At 39.7% G+C, this 13436-nt stretch overlaps 1 protein-coding gene across 3 annotated transcripts in view; it reads right to left on the reverse strand.

The window, feature by feature from the left end:
* The window catches only part of STK32B (serine/threonine kinase 32B), a 188421-nt gene that overhangs the window by 35333 nt on the left and 139652 nt on the right, over positions 1-13436 (reverse strand). For all 3 annotated transcript variants that reach the window (XM_059817922.1, XM_059817924.1, XM_059817923.1), the window contains one exon: positions 3483-3586. In XM_059817922.1, the coding sequence (XP_059673905.1) occupies positions 3483-3586 (104 nt within the window). The remainder of the gene's footprint in view (positions 1-3482; positions 3587-13436) is intronic.

Raw genomic sequence — 13436 nt, forward strand, 5'->3', positions numbered from 1 at the left:
TAAGAATACTTCTGGGTGTTAGTTACCTAATCTGATAGTAAATTAGAGCCACTCTCCATAAAGGCACAGAAACTATGTTTATTTTGAGAAGATTCATGCAGATGTTTAACTCTGAACATGTGTATGAAATCAAGTCCATTCCAAGGCATTGGGATGTTCTAAAAATAATCCCAAGGATTGTTTAAATCTTTTTGCTTTGATTCACATTCAGTTAGTCTGTTATCATTTAGTTATATCATGTCCATATGAATTCAACAGGACCTAAATGCATGCTCTGAATACATAATTTTCTTGAATCAGGTTCAAAACTCTCATTTGAAATTGTATGCTTTTCCCTACCTGTAGTAATGCTGCCATAAAGCTCTTAAAAATGAAAGGTTAACATTCTGTCTGTTGTCAAGAAGTAACCTACTGCTGATTTAGACTTGATAGAGCGATGTGACCAGTATGATCACTGAGCCAGAATTTACACCAATTGTTGGAAATCGTGATTTAGCTCTAAAAATAGCAACTTTAAGGAATAATGAATCTTTGAAAGAAGTAAAAAGTAAGAGTAAATACAAGAATTTTTTTCTGCTAAGGATGTTTCTGCACATGCCTTTTTCCTCACCAGAAAAATCCTTAAAGAACTTACCTTATTTTAAAGTTTATTAGCATTAGAAACGGCCATTATAAGCTTGGTCTTTTGAGGTCCTTCACACCTATATCTCCCATGTTTTTCAGCTATTCAATCCACTTAAGGCTCAGATCCCTTCTGTTTTATTTTGTGAAAAAGGAAAAAAATCTGGTTTGTTTTGGTTCATGAAGTTTTACCAAAATTGTTGTAAACTGTTCACATCACAGTGGAAGTCAGAGTCCAAGAATCCCACCTACTACCTCTTTCCTTCACCTTGTTTCAGTTGAGGGCATGGTATATACAGTTATTATCATATTTTAGCAGTTGTCTATAGCTTAGGAACAGACTGATATGTGTCATGGTTTGCATCATGCAATTTAATTTCATGGACTTGGGGAAAAGATCGTTTGATTCAAAGCTTCAGAAATTTACTTTTTTGGTTGTTAGATCTTTTATTAACAACTGGCTAAGGAGAGAAATGTGCCTGCAACGTATTGAGAAGTGGATAACCAGCAGATAATCAAAAAATGGTCCAGACAGCTCTGTACTGGATGCAACCTACTCCTGTAGCTACAGCCCTGTTTCCAGCAACGCATTGTCTTGACCACCTGGCAATAGAGAGTAAGGCATGAGAATGCCTGCAATGCCTTGAGCACCCTGAGCCTCCTCTGAGGACTCTTCCATCTGATAACAGTAGACGCAAATAAAAGCAAAAATTCAGATCAATAAAAACCAACTCATTTTTACTTAACTCTTCCTTACAGGCAGGCAGTGTCATAGGCTATTCACTGCTCAGAGGTGGAAAATGATCAAAATTTCTAATGCTCCTCATTTCTAATCCTCCTTCCTTCCTTCCCTCCTGCTTCCCCATGCACTAGCATGCACCATGCTCCAACTGCAGAAAGTCACATCTCCGGGTGGCTCTGCCCAGTGCAGCACCCTCCTCTTTCTCCAGGGCTGCGCAGCAGGAGCGGGTTGGCTGCACCAAGCGCCCACCCCTCTCCTCTGTGGCAATGGGTCTCTCTTCTCGCCACTAAACAAAGTGCTGTGGGAGCGTGGAGGAGCAGGGGGCTGTGTGCCTGTAGGTTTAGCTTGCAGCCTTGTAGGAGCAAGCTGCTCCTTTGCAGCCATCCACACGGGACTGCTGCAGCAGATGGAGCTTCGAAGATCGCGGTTGTTGGAGACAGCAACGTGCTAAGCACATTTCCTCAACCCACCACTACTTCTCTTGTCATCACTCCTGTCAGTTTAAGCCTTGTCTAGACTAGAATAATTTAGAAATACAATTCAGGAAAAAATACACCTTTTCCTAGTCCATACAAAGGCATGGGCTGCCAAGCCACCCTCTGGCTTGCTCAGTGGGCAAGAGTCGCTCTTCAGGAGAAAACAAGCAGCTGCCTTGGTTGACTGGAGAATGGACAGATGGCAATGTTTTTATTTAAAAAAAGAATTGATTCAGTCGCAGCTTTGCTTTGTCTGTAGCCAGATAGACTTACTCAGAAAAGACTGTACGGATCTTAGCAAATGGATACCATCCTATATAATTTTTCATTTATTAAAGTGAGTAGGTATCTTTTGTGGTTAGTCTTGGGAGTTCAGCTTTCCTTACACAATCATTCATTGTGCTGCTTTCTTGGAGACACTCACTGGTGAAAGGATTGATATAAAACCAGCAGGATGTTCTTTTAATTTATTATATGTGCAGCTAGTACTACCATCTGTGACTAGGGTTGAGAATGTACTATGCTTATCACTGCCAGACCTTAACTGTTCAGGTTAAAATTTTCCATCCTGCTAAGAATGTCAGCTTAAAAACTCAATAATTTTTGAGAATGATGGTACAGAAAAATTACGAAGACCTTTTTTTTTTTTTTTTTTGTTAAAAAGTTTAATACTCCTGTGCTTTGAGAGCAGGCACTGATATTTGGCATGGGAGGGATCTTTATATCAAGAGCATGACTTTTGCCAAATAGATTGGACAAGTTTTAGGCTTTTGAAAAATGTAGCTTCTGGATTGAAGTAACAACATGCAAAGACTCTGAAATGTAGTTTTTCCATCTAAAAATGGGAATAATAATTGTTCTTTATTTCTAGTTTCCGTAGTCTGTCATCCTACATGAAATGGTCAGATCTTTGTGTGATGGATTTTCTCACATTACAAAGTGCCTAGCAGGACAGGGTAGTGGTACTGTGTTGCTGTCATATGATAACAAATACTCCTTCCTTAAAAACAGCATACTGCAATGCAATAAAATCCTCTTTCCAAAATAGGAATTAAAAATTTAAAAAACCCAGATACTTTAGCTACATCACTATCCTGAAATAGTATCTAGTAAATATTCAATCCTTTGAATGAAAATGGAAAAGAATTTTCCATTATCTTCTGTGGTATTTGACCATGCTCAGGAAGATTTTTCATTAAGCTTATTCACATAATTGATTAGATAAGTAACAAGTGCACTGGCAGATAAGCATTTTCTGTAGTTGGGCCAAGCATCTTAGGATATTACATTAGCTCTTCTAAGGTATTATCCAAAAGAATCAAAGGTATAATAAAGCCTGAAGTAACTCAAATTCTATTTGGAAAAAAATACCATTGTTTCCAATTCAGCATTGTGGAGAAGCCATTAAAACATTAGGTCTTTCCTTAGCCAAACTTAGGCAAACTTTCATACCGTGATTGAGAGTGAGGTTAAATTTTCCCAAGAATGTTTCCAGCCAGGAAAGACCCAGGACAGCGTTCCTGACCTGAACCGCAGCCTTGTCGACTCGAATTTTATCATGAAGTGTGCACTCAGGGACACTGCAAACTTTGGGACTTCTGTCAGTCAGTATGTTAAATAACAACAAACCCCATCATTCTTACCCATCCCCTCAGTAATTCATATGCTGTAATTCCTAGCGACCACCAGTCTACTGGGTACGAGTATCCTGGACCTCCATCCATAAAGGCCTGGAACACTTCCGGAGCTAAATCAAACCAAACAAAAAGCATTATATTAAGGTTAGACTATGGATCATTAATGTTGACAGCTGAAAAATTAATAAGAATGCAATTAACTGGAATCAAATACATTTGTAAGTGCAGCATTTTCAGGATGCATTTGGTTTGCTGGCAGCAGGTGATCTTCACTGGTCAGGGTTTTTCAAAAGTCAATAATTTTATATGTTAATTCTTACCTGTTCCATTTAAGTTTTATGTTATGTGAATAAAAATAAGTAATAGGAGGGGAATTCCCAAACTGAAGTGTGACTTGGAATATTTAGGGTAATGCAGACATTTTATGGGACAAATACCTGCAAGCAAGGTGATTCGTTGTGATTGATGGAGGTGTTGAACATGGTAAATCTCATCCTTATTCTACATTTGGATGGAATTAATCAGACAGGTTTTAAAGGTATTCAACATAGGATAATGGTAATTAAATACAAATCCTGACACTGATTGTATGCTATGAGAAACTCTGTCATGACTGGAAATAAACACACTGTCAATAAAGCAATGAATTCCCTAAAAATGACTTTCCTGGGGGAAAATAAAAGATCTTTTCAAAACAAGGATCCAGTTGGCTAATTTCAGCAAGAAAAACATACTAAATAATGCCACTGTAGTTTCTTCAGAAAACCATATACAAATAAGAAAGGATATGAAATGAAATGAAAAGTCAGTCATGCTTTTCTAATTATTTCGCAGCAGAATCTCAGTACACTTTTGAAAACAACACTTTCCCTGGGGATTCTCTAAACAACACTATCACCAACCGTAACATCATGCTAGATTGCAATTACCGTGTGAGCCTCTTCTGGCCACGATACTGAGTCTAATGTACCACATTACCACCTGATTACCATCACATCACTTTCTAATGGGCATACTGCAATGAATAATGTAATCTGGTCACACTTAACTTCTGACTGGCAGCTTGTGATTTGACTATGTATAGCACTTAGAGAAGTACCTTTAATTAAAGGAAAGGCATTCCTTTCCGATGAGTTTTTGCAGTCCTTACATTATGGATGGCAACCTAAAAACCTACAGCTCTAGACCTGACTTCAGAAAGTCTCGAAGAGCCAAACCTAATAGAGGATTTTGGCATCCATGAATTAGATATGGCAAAACCCTAATCTGTAGAATAAAAAGCAATGAATGAATGAAAGTGGTCCTACACTCTTCAGCCAGCTGGACCATCTCTAAATATGTTTGGTAGGAGAACTGCAGGCACCTAAATAAATGTTTTTGCCAAAATACGTGTGTTTGGAGAATAGCTGACCAGTGGATCTCCGGCATAGGTAAGCTTGTGCTGTGATCCAGTATGGCATGAATCAACAATGCCGTAAAAGTCATCATGCTGAGTTAGCTCTGTCTCACATCCAGATAATATAGCTTCACTTGGCATGCTATATCTTCAGATGTACTTCAGATCTTGTTTGCATGCTGCTGGGGATCTGTATAGGCACAATTTACATGTGTGCGGTCTATCACATAGATAGATGTTAAAAGGGTAGTCATGATTTTATTTTTTGTGTTACTTTAGTGGATCAGTGCACCTAAATTGCACATCAGGCACCAAAGTCATATTCTGAATATCACCATAGGCACCTTGTAGTGAAGGTTTGCTTTATTTAGCCACCTTTGTTACAGTTTTTGCCCGCTGTGCGTAGATGATGTATAATATCTCATTACAGAAAATAGCCTTTGTGGCCTTTTTACTGAGCTATATAGGTATAGTACTGGTTTCACTTTTTCTTTTATAGCTTTAGCATTGTAATAATGCGACAGATCACTACCTGATTTCTGGGAGGTAGAGATGAAAGTATTTTATTGATGTAACCTACAACATTGCCAGAATGGTGCAGCTGTTTTGCTAATTCAGTGACTGAGTTATCCACTTTTATTTTATTTGCTTGTTCTAAAAGCTTCAAGGTCAACTCATCCCACATTAACTAGATCAGCAGAAAATGCTTTCTTTTGCCCACTGGCCCTGGTGTTTTGAAGCTCTGTTTTCTCACTTTAAGCTGATGGCATCCTTAGATCAGAAAATGGGCAGTTAGGCTCCTGATTTTTAAAGCAGATAGCCCCTTTTCCCCTGGTTTAGCAGTATTATTTGCAGTCCAACTGAACTGCCTCTCTGCATTCAGTCAGCTCCAGTGAAGCGGTTGTAAGCACCCGCTTCGCAAGATGAGGGGGGACTGACAGAAGGTGCAATATGATTTACAGTATCCTACATAAAGGTTTTTTTCTCAGGGTGAAATCTCAACCCTATTGAAGCCAAAAGACCTTTCGCCAGTTTGGCAAGGCTGTTAAATACCAATCTCACACTAAGCTTGTGCTTAATGTCTCTAAAAACCTTTTTTAACTGAGATATCAGGTGCAAACAAAGGCCTCCAGCCTGTACGGCAGACTTCTGGAGTTCGCCTGCTCATTCAGCAACATAGCATGATTTTACGGAAAGGCAGCGGATCCTCCAAGTCATGGGGTTAGCCAAGCTCTGAAGAACTAGAGATGCGTAATACAGAACATAACATTAGGTTTTACTGTAAGAAATAACTCTCAGGAGAACCAATTCTGAGTGCAAACTGGCTAGGAGAAAAGCAAATAAAAAATCTGAAAGTTAAAATTTTACACTGATTTTCTTTAGGATTGTTATTAAAATAGACTACCTGTAATCTTTTAAAATTTGAGTTCGATCTCAGGCTCAGCTTGGACAGCCGTCCTGCAGCCTGCTGTGGGTAGGTTCTTCCAAAGGATTTGAGCTTGCCAGCTTGGAAAAAGGGCAACAGCTCTGCTGTGTGCACCCTTTCTGCACACATCCTCTCTTATCATCATAGATTTAGGATGAGAAGAATACTTACATCTTTTACCCCAATGCATCTACCTAAATGCAGAGATTCTGCCTGGAAAAGTTCATTCATGTGAACAAAAATGAGAGAGTACATATAAGAACAGGAGTTTCACAATTTTTCCTCAAGCAAGTTTTACTGAAAAAGGCTTTTCAGGAAAATACGTGGTTTTAATACTGGGTCTGATCCTGCAGATTCTTTTGGCTGAGGGCTGTAGTTACTGTCACATACAGTCAGAGTGATGACAGTAGAAGTTTGCATGGTGGAAGCATAGCTTTTAAATAGCGAAGGTAAATCAAGTAATAGCAAGTCTAGCAGCAAGATTGAATTCAAAGACAAGTGAAGAAGTGATGCAATCGGTAGGTCTTACAGGTCTTCACAGCTCCCTGTGAACAAACATCTTTGACATAATGGAGAAGTGCTTTACTGGAGCTGCCCAAAAGAATGCCTTCAACAGCAATAACCTGGTCCAGCCTCACTGCTCACCCTGCTTTAAGCAGGAGGTTGGACTAGAAAGTCCTGAGGCCCCGGCTAACATGAATCACCTTACAATCCTGGGATGCTAATGAAGGTCAAGCAACCACCCTCTCACAGCCCGTCTGAGTGGGGTGATGAAGGGGACTAAGGCCAGAAGTTTCAATGGGACCTTTACAGCCTCTCCCTCTCAGCAGTCATCATGAACTGCATGGGCTCTTCATCTCTACTCAGGCACCAGGAAAACCTGTCACCCAAAGTACTGGAGACTTTTGGAAGTCTATCTCAGAAGCACTGCAGTCTTTTGGCCTAGGGAATTACTCTTCATGTGTGGCAGAAGCGTGATCCGCCACCTTTCCTGCAAGGCTTTGGTAACTACAAAGGCAGAGCATTTCAAAACTAATGCCATTCTGAGCTGGGACACCTGTGCTAATTTTAACACAGCAAGCAATGAAACAAGCAAGAAATGTTTCTGTGACTTTTATGATAATGAGTAAATGCAAATATTTAACTTCAGCAACTCACCAAGCTAAAAATGCTCCGACTGATTTTTTCTTTTCTACTTCCATATTTTTCTCTCAAAAATATACTTTCATGCTTTCACTGTTTATCTGCTTTGCTTTCTTGAAAAATGACATAAAATGAACCCACTTTTGCACTGTGCTTCAGTGCATTCCTTGGTTGTCCCTAATATGTATTTCCAGTTGTCTTATCATACTTTTGCACTGTATCTTTCTGGTAATTCCATATCATTGCAGACTGTCTCTGTACCAAGAGGAAGATTCCAAGGAAGCAAATAAATGGTTATTTTGCTTTAAATAAAACCATAGTGGAGAATAGCTAAAAAAATTGAACATGAAAGCAAATCTGGAGGGTCTGCATCCATCTCAGAAGCAGTGCCTTCCTGGGATAGCCATACTCCTGTTCTGTGGGTTTAGCCACACTTTGAGCTCCAAATAATTTTGTGAAATAGAGAGTAATTTCTGACAAATCAGTTCATATGTATAACTACCCATTGCAGTTGTCACAGCAGTCAGATGATCTACATTGTAAATGATGTAGAGGATGCTTCCCATATTGTATGCATATTTCCCTAAAGATCTGTAAAAAAAAAAAAATTAAGTACAAAACTGAAATTTTACTCAACTGGCTGGTAATTCTGTACCCTATTTGTGGAAAATTATCAGTATCTAACAATATGATTCAAAGAGAATATCAATGTAAGTGCAAACAACACTGAACCCAATTTTCACTATTTTTTCCTACTGTAAACCAGCATTTTTTACATATGATAAAATGCTTCTAAGGAGGGTTTTTAAAAATCTGCTGAGTATTCATAGGTATCACTTAACTCCAGAGTTAAACTATAAGTGCTCCAGGTCTCTGAAATTCAGGCCATTTTAATTTGGTGCCCAATGGTGAGTTTGAAAAGGCTGTCCATGATAAAATAGTCAATTTGAGGTCTATCACTTGGAATGGTTGGCACAAAGAATAGCTGTTATTATTTTTGATGGAGCATACTGGTTTAATCATAAAGATAATTCATCAGACTAAATCATAAAATGAAGAGCTTGGAGTGGCTCTGATACGAATCCTAAATAACACAATGTGGCATTTCTTTTCTGATGAACTGATTTAAGTTTCACTTCCCTAGCAAGAAGCTAATCAAAGAGCTCCTGGTGTACTTGCCTACTACTACCCGGGAGACTGCCAAGGGTTGATTAAGCAGCTTACAGAGCTATTATGTATTTTGAAGCATTGTCGACTTCCATAGGCTGCAGAATAGGTGAGAGGGAAAGTGTGGTGAGACGAATGCATTAGATCCTTCTTCAAGTGGCCTTTACTACATACTAACAGATCAGTATATTTAAGCAATAACTTGCAAGTGAGTCTTGCAAGATCGATTAGCTGTAAGGAGCTGATTGTACATGCATAGCTAAATGTTGCCAATGGGAGTTGGTCATTAATTCCTACAAAATGCCCCGTGCCAATGTTATTAATATGACACACTGACAATAAAATTAAAAAAATAAAGCCGTAGTGGTTTGGCCTCAATTTTTTTTGGATTATTAAGTTCAGATGGGCATGTCCAAAACATATCTCAAGAATGAAAACCCTGACATTAATCATCCAGTTGGCTAGCTAGAGCTGTCTATAGTCTATTTGGATCTCAGCAGAGACCCTGCATGTCAGTAAGGGGAATGGGAGGTTTGTGGTGTACGGCAGGGGTTGCAAAGCAATACACTCTGCCAGTCATGAAGCAAAACACACCTCAGTGACGCAGGTTTTATTATAATGCCTGAGATTTCATAGATAGGAAAACAGATTTCAGTGTCATTAACTGAGGTTTAGCATGATACCAGGCTGCTAGGGATCATTCTCCTTCCTCATATTAGTCCCTGATTTTGGAAAAAAAAATAATATATATATATAAATAGATATATACACATATATACAATGCACACAGTATAAACAATATTTTGATTGACTAGCACAGGATAAGCTGTTAAAAGCTTAGACCTTTCTAAATTTTAAATGTGTGAATGACTTGAAGTATATAACATATTCATAGTTTCACCTTGCTGAATCAGACTTAATAGATGACAGATTGAGCTGAATAAAAAATGAACTTGATTTTTGAAATAATATTCCAAGAACCTTAGACTGAGACAGTTCAGTGAAATATTAACTGCTTTCTCAGCATTGTGATGAGAAAATATTAATTTTCACTTTTCTCTAAAAAGTAAATTCAGAGGTCAGTAATTCTTCTAGGTCATGGTTTAAATAGAAAACAGAAATCAAACTACAGTGATGACAAGTGATCTTCTATTTAGAGGATAAGCTGTTTTAAGAGCAAAATGAAAGAAAACAACTTCCCTCTCCCTGAATATAATGTGGACTTAGTAAACTACCAATTTACTTCCTAGTGTTTACTTTCTCATGTGCTAAAAGGGTCTAAATTATAATGGATGGCTTTCTGACTGAGAGCTTTAGACTAGCCAGCTGCTAACTTCTATTGTATAAGGCAAAGCGATGCTTAAAGCCTAACCATGCTGGGCTGGCAATTTTCTAGGGTGAGGTCTAGGCTTGTTACAGCAGTGTAACTGATTTTGTACCATTATTCACGTAATACACCTCAATAGTCCTAATACTCATATTTAAGGCAATTATTCAATCAAAGTAAATGTTTAAGTTACCATTATCAGAATACAGACACCACATTTAGAATACCTTATTTGTTTGCTGTATGGCTATACCACCTCTCCTGCCCTTACTCAGAGCGCTGTCCTCATAAAACCCTCTGCATTACTCAATCACTGAACAGAACCTGGTTCTTGCCCTTGCATTTGCACAGAGAAGCCCTTACTGGTTGAACATCTGGATCAACCTCAGAGAAACAACCTCAAGTTGCTAGCCCCACTGAAAGAAAGCCCAGCAGCAATGAACATGTCATGGGCTCCTACTAATGAATATGAAATTACACAGAAGTACCTTTCTTACTCCACCCAAAAGCTCACAGTGGCTGCAGTGCCATTTTTTCTAGCAACTTGTTTAAGGGATTGTGTCCAAAAATATCCGTTTGCTATTTGGAAGATTGGCTCAGTGTACGGACAGCAGCCATTCTGCCCCAGTACTGAAATGAACTGCTTTGGATAACTGGGGAATCGCAGGACAGACTGTGCACCTGACACATCAGAAGGACTATAAAGTGTGCGTGCCTCACGTACTCCTAACCACATTAGCAAACATCTTTGCATCGGTTTATGCGCAAAAAAACCTGGGGGAATTGCATGGCTTGACCAAAGAACAGGAGTTATTCAGGAGGCAGAAATGCCCCACCGGGCTGCTGGAAGTCCCTGCTCATTGCCCCCTCTCCCACCTCTGCTGGAGGTCTCTTCCCCCCAAGATCTGCCTGCAGAGCTCCACGTCGGATCAGGCCCTTTCAGGCAGGTTTAAAAAAAAAAAAAAAGGCCCAAACCAAAACTACCACTTGAACGCAGTGTGGGGTTTTTTTGACTGAAATAGTCAAAGAAATGATTGTATTAGCAGTTTTGCTGGAAGATCTCAAAGAGTGGTAGAATGTCAGAGCACAGAGAGGTGAAAAGCAGCTGGAGACAGTAACTTCTTTCCTGATCTCCTGAGGTTTTTCAGCTGCTTGTGTGCCTACTCATTAAAGTCAGAGCAGAGCCAAAACCTGAATACTCACTCACAGCTCAGTGCTTAATCGCTTCAGCCACGGTGCTCCTAGTGCAAGCTGAAAACCCCATCAGTACAGCAAGTATTTCTTTCAGCACCTCAAAGCCTCACACGTCTCCTCTCGGTTCTTGCTTATCAGAACAAACAGAAACCTCCCGGCTCATGCTGGCATCGTGATATTTCCCTGGGATCAAAATGGCAGGTAGAGACATCGCCAGTGAAACTCTGTAGATAGGCAGTCAAACCCTTGGTAGGAAAAGGGTGGGATTTTTAAAAACCTGAACACTGTTTAATATGAATGCAGGGAAGACCAAGGTTGAACACCTTTGAAAACCCAACTCCAAATTTGTCCCTGCTATATTGTAACTACCTTGTGAACAAATTCAGCCCTACAGGATATTTTTACTTTACCTATAAGGTTGATATTGAGACATGCGATAGCTTTCCTCTGACTCCAATAGTACTCTCACACAGTATTAATTAATAAATATGGATGACTCATACATTTTACAAGTTCAGTGGACCTCTGTAAGTCTACACTCCTCTGGTAATCTCATGTGTACAGCCATTCTTCAGTGTGACAGCAACCTATGAAAGCAGCTGTGAAAATCTGAGATAACAAGCCTGTAGGATAGAAAGGAGTAGCTGAAACTTTTCATGTAATTTACTGCTGATTTTTTGGCTTTGGATGTTTGTCAGGTGTATTTATATCACAAAATGTATTTTATTGGTTTGATTGGAAGTAAAGTCACAGTGCATTATTCGGATAACTTCAGCCTCTGCTGAAGAAAACCACAAAGCTTCTACCTAACCCCTCTAATCATCCTACCGCCAGAAACAGAAAAAAAACACCCAAACAAACCCTAAACCCCCAAAATTTATAACCTGTGAATGGAAAGGTTTTGCAACAGTCACAAATAATATACAGATGTATGGAAATTCCATCATTCAAAAAGGAAACATTTCAGTGAGTAAAAAGCATGTACTATAGAATTCAAATAAATCTAAATTATGCAAGAGTGAGGAATTAAAAAAAAGGCAATATCTGTAATGTTTTCTAGACATATTTTAGTATTTAACATTTTGTTTTGTAGCTGACCAACCTGTTGCAGGGGGACAGGGTCATTACTGCAAATGGGTGCCCAGCACAGAGCGTATTTTCTGAGACACAAGCATATCTCTTGCAGCCTGCATGAGGGACCAATATAAGAAACATCTTTTTTTTTCCCCCCGCTCATAAAGATGGAACAGTGCTGAAAATGGCAAACACACACACAGGTTCTTCCAGCCAGGAAAATGCACACTGTCTTTAAACACAAGAGGCTTAATGAATAGCCTTCTGCAGGAAGAACGAGCCACAGCTGAATATCCCAGGCACAGGCTGTGGCCAGGGACCATGTCCTACCCTGCACTGGCTTTCCTGGTCCACATCCCGGTGCAGACTGGAGGGGGCTCCCCCCACAAGTGCTTGTGTTCTTTTGTTGGCAGCAGGCAGGGCTGCCAAAAGTCAGCTAGGTCTCAGCGGACACTTCGCATTGCTTGCCAGCCTAGGATGACAGCCTGAAAACTTACGAGCTTTCAAAGGGGTGTTCGTACAATAAAACCTTTGACAACACCCTCAATCACAGGTGTTGCAGAAGGTTTGCCCAGTGAATTTGTAATGATAAAATCAGGCAGGGGTGACACACACAAGTTTCCTAAAACAGCTTAAGGCACACATTGTATTTCACAGCTGCAGCCATCTGAACAGTGAGAGACAGAAGCTCTGAAGACCCCTGAAGACTAAGCAGCTGAATTCACTTCAGCATATCAGGTCAATGGCTTTGAGAAGTAAAACTGCAGAAGCAGCTGAAAGTAGCTTGTCCTGCCAGGCTGTTGGTCTCGTTCTTTTCAGATTCACCATTGTCCATGTTTTTGTTGCCTATGTGTGACAGGTATTTCACTTGTCTGAGTGAATCAACAGGGAAGGGGGAACACAGAGAAACGAGCAGGGTTTCTGGAGAAACGTTCAGGTTCAGATACATCGCATTCTGTGTAACCATTTAATAAGTAGGGAAATAGGGAGAGAAAATTTCAGGCTGAGAAAGACTTAGAGGCGAAAAGGCTAATGTGAAGTGGGATTAAGCAAAGGCTGCAGGAGCTGACTCACACCATGCTTAGCATCACAAGATCGGTATCTCAATCAGAACAGCCAGTGGATTTCTACAACACAATATCAATTCACTGTGTTTATTCGTGGATATCAGCTTTATGCAGTCATGCTGCATGTAAGCAAATCACTCCCTAGCAATTTGTCAGCCTATTTCAA

This window comes from Gavia stellata, chromosome 5 (assembly GCF_030936135.1).
Source record: "Gavia stellata isolate bGavSte3 chromosome 5, bGavSte3.hap2, whole genome shotgun sequence".
Taxonomy (NCBI): Eukaryota; Metazoa; Chordata; class Aves; order Gaviiformes; family Gaviidae; genus Gavia; species Gavia stellata.